Source organism: Sinocyclocheilus grahami, unplaced genomic scaffold (assembly GCF_001515645.1).
Source record: "Sinocyclocheilus grahami isolate Dianchi unplaced genomic scaffold, SAMN03320097.WGS_v1.1 scaffold290.1, whole genome shotgun sequence".
Lineage (NCBI taxonomy): Eukaryota > Metazoa > Chordata > Actinopteri > Cypriniformes > Cyprinidae > Sinocyclocheilus > Sinocyclocheilus grahami.
The window spans coordinates 578,596-581,406 of record NW_015505469.1 but is presented as its reverse complement, the minus strand read 5'-3'; the positions used below and the strand labels follow the sequence as shown (position 1 = coordinate 581,406).

Sequence of the window (2,811 nt, the reverse complement as noted above, 5' to 3'; positions counted from 1 at the left end):
TTTTTTCCGGCCTTTTTTTATCTGGGTGATATATATATATATATATATATATATATATATATATATATATATATAACGCTATTATTATTGAGATGTGTACTGGTACTTGCCTAAACGATCTATTTTATTTTGCCTTTTCCATTTGCCAATTCCATTGTTTTTTTTATAATGGGGCTGATTAATAAATGCTTACATTTGAAGGTTAAGAAAACCTTTCTTTCTTTAAAATAATATATACTACTATACAAAAGTTTGTTTAGCAAGGATGCATTAATTGGATCAGAAGGAATTTATAAAAAAAAAAAATAATAAAAAAAAAAATATATATATATTTTATTTCAAATAAATGCTGTTCTTTTGAATTTTCTATTCATCAAAGAAAAAAACGTATTACCGTTTCCATGAACATATTAAGCTCTGCATCACAGGAATAAATTACATTTTACAATATATTAAAATAGAAGACAGTTGGGTAAAATGTGCAAATATTTTACAGTATTACGGTTTTACTGTTTTCTTTCTTTTTTTTATCAAATAAATGCAGCCTTGGTGAGCTGTTTTGCGGTTTAGTTTGAGTAAATTGTCTGGATGGACGTGTTTGAAGCTTTGAGTTGTGAAGGCTAAACTAGATTTATGAGACCAGTAACATCTGTTAAGAATACGAATATGGTCAATTTTTATGTCATGTGGTCTCTTACATCCTTGGACTTTTTTTTTTTTTAAGATTTTCAGTTTAAAATACGCAGATACGTATTTTCATTGCAGATACGCTCTGATATGCCAGCAGTGTTCGTCTCATAATGGCATGGCTTTAAAGGAGGAGTTTGAATATATTGGTGAGTTTGAGAGAAAAATGTAGTCACTGAGCGCTTTAAACCAGAAGAGGACTTTTTTGAATGTAAACAAGTGCAAACGCATCATCCCTCTGATGCGTTCACAAATCATTAATGTGCTTCATGTTTATTTTCATATTCATGTGTCTGAGGATCATTCAGATGAGATGAGTTTGTTTTTTATCGCTTGTTTTAGCATTCAGATGTGCCTACTGTTATTTTCTGAACCCGGCCCAGAAGACACGTCCCCAGGCCCCGCATCTCCCAGAATTCGCTGCAGAAACCAAGATGAGCCAAGACCCCCCTGCTGTTGCCATGGAGACAGACCTGTCTAGCTGTCCACCTGCCCCAGGTACCAGATCTCCACCAGAGTTCATCTGAGCAGCAGGAGGAGATGATGGTTAGATGCTCCTGATATTCTGAGGACTCGTGCGTGGTATTAAAGGATGATTTTTGAAGGGCTGGGTTTGTTTACTGCAGGTCTATTGTGTGTGTGTGTGTGTGTGTGTGTGTGTGCGCGAGTCCCTGCTGCTCGTGCCCTCTGAGAGGACATTTGCTGATGCGCTGAGAGCAGATCTGTGAGGTGATTAAAGGCATTGGAGTCTTATATCCCCCCCCCCCCACAGTGCTGCCTAGTTAGTTGGGCTTTACCCGGTGTCTCTACCTTACACACACACACACACACACACACACACACACTCCTGTCTTGCTGTTTCTTCTCTTATTATGTGCTCAGTCAATAGCAAGTGATGACTGATGATACATTGTGTGAGTGTGTGTGCGCGTTCAATTATGCATCTTCATTCTGGAATTTAGTGTCCTTTTTAATGTAAAAATTTACATTTCGATTTTTAACACTTTAGTATAGGGACCAATTCTCACTGTTAACTAGTGTCTTGTTAGACTATGACTATTATTAACATATTGGCTGTTTATTAGTACTTAAGCACATATTCTGCATGACCATATTCTACATCCCTAATCCTACCCAATGCCTAAACTCAACAACTACCTTAATAACTATTAATTATTAAGTTTGAGGCAAAGGTCGTAGTTAATGGTTTGTTAATAGCAAGAATTGGACCTTAAAATAAAGCGTGACCTTAAATGTATTTAATTTGATCTGATTTGTAGTGAATAGTCTTGTCTTTATATGAATGGTATTTTTAAGTGTTGTTATAGTTTTGAACTTTGTACATTCTGATAACTCTAGCCTTTATCTTATGATTTTAATAATTGGCTGACTATTTATTGTCCCAGTGGAGTAGAGTGAGAGAGGGTTTGCCAATATGAACCTGTCTGTTTATCTTGTGTGTATGTGTGTGGGCTTGATTTTCATATTCTTTATCTTTAGTTTATTTGTTTCCTTTTAATTTCTATACATTACAATTGCAGTGTTATTTCATCGATCAGTAAAGCAAAGTTAAGTAGAAATTAAAAGTTTAGTGGTCAAAGGGATTTTTGTGAGGGTTTTTCATTTAAATCGGCAATAATTAGTTAAATTGCTGAGTTTAATAGTGTGAATAGTGTCTTTGTTTACAATAGAACCTGTATGTAAAAGCTAAACTTTGCAGAAGTTTCAGCACATAAACACTGATGTAGCTGTGAAGCACTATGTCTTCATCATTATCCAGTGACCTTCAGTCACTGTTGGTTCTGGAGGTCTGGACAAAAATATTTCAAACCTTGAAGACTTTTGTCGCGTAATGTCATTGTTATTTTCTGGTTTATTAATGTTTGTTCATATAATGCAGGGACTCCCAAACATTTTTGTCAAGAATATCTATAACAGACGAACTGAATAAGTTAAATAGACAAGAGCACGAGCCATGTCACTTTTCCATTTACTGCCCTTTGGGGTGAGCGCTTCAAAATCCTCTTAAAAGAAGACTTATGTGTCTCCTCGCGGATGCCTAATATGAAGCCTGAATGGTGCATTGTGGTAAAAAAAACGAAGAGTTGGGTTCATCGCAATTCA

The 2,811-nt window shown here is 35.5% G+C and overlaps 1 protein-coding gene across 1 annotated transcript in view; it reads left to right on the top strand.

The window, feature by feature from the left end:
* The window catches only part of LOC107600748 (protein lunapark-A), a 10,396-nt gene extending 9,107 nt beyond the window's left edge, over positions 1-1,289 (top strand). The window contains exons 11-12 of the mRNA XM_016292704.1: positions 766-836; positions 1,030-1,289. Of these exons, the coding sequence (XP_016148190.1) occupies positions 766-836; positions 1,030-1,214 (256 nt within the window). The 3' untranslated portion in view covers positions 1,215-1,289. The remainder of the gene's footprint in view (positions 1-765; positions 837-1,029) is intronic.
* The last annotated feature ends 1,522 nt before the right edge of the window (positions 1,290-2,811 follow it).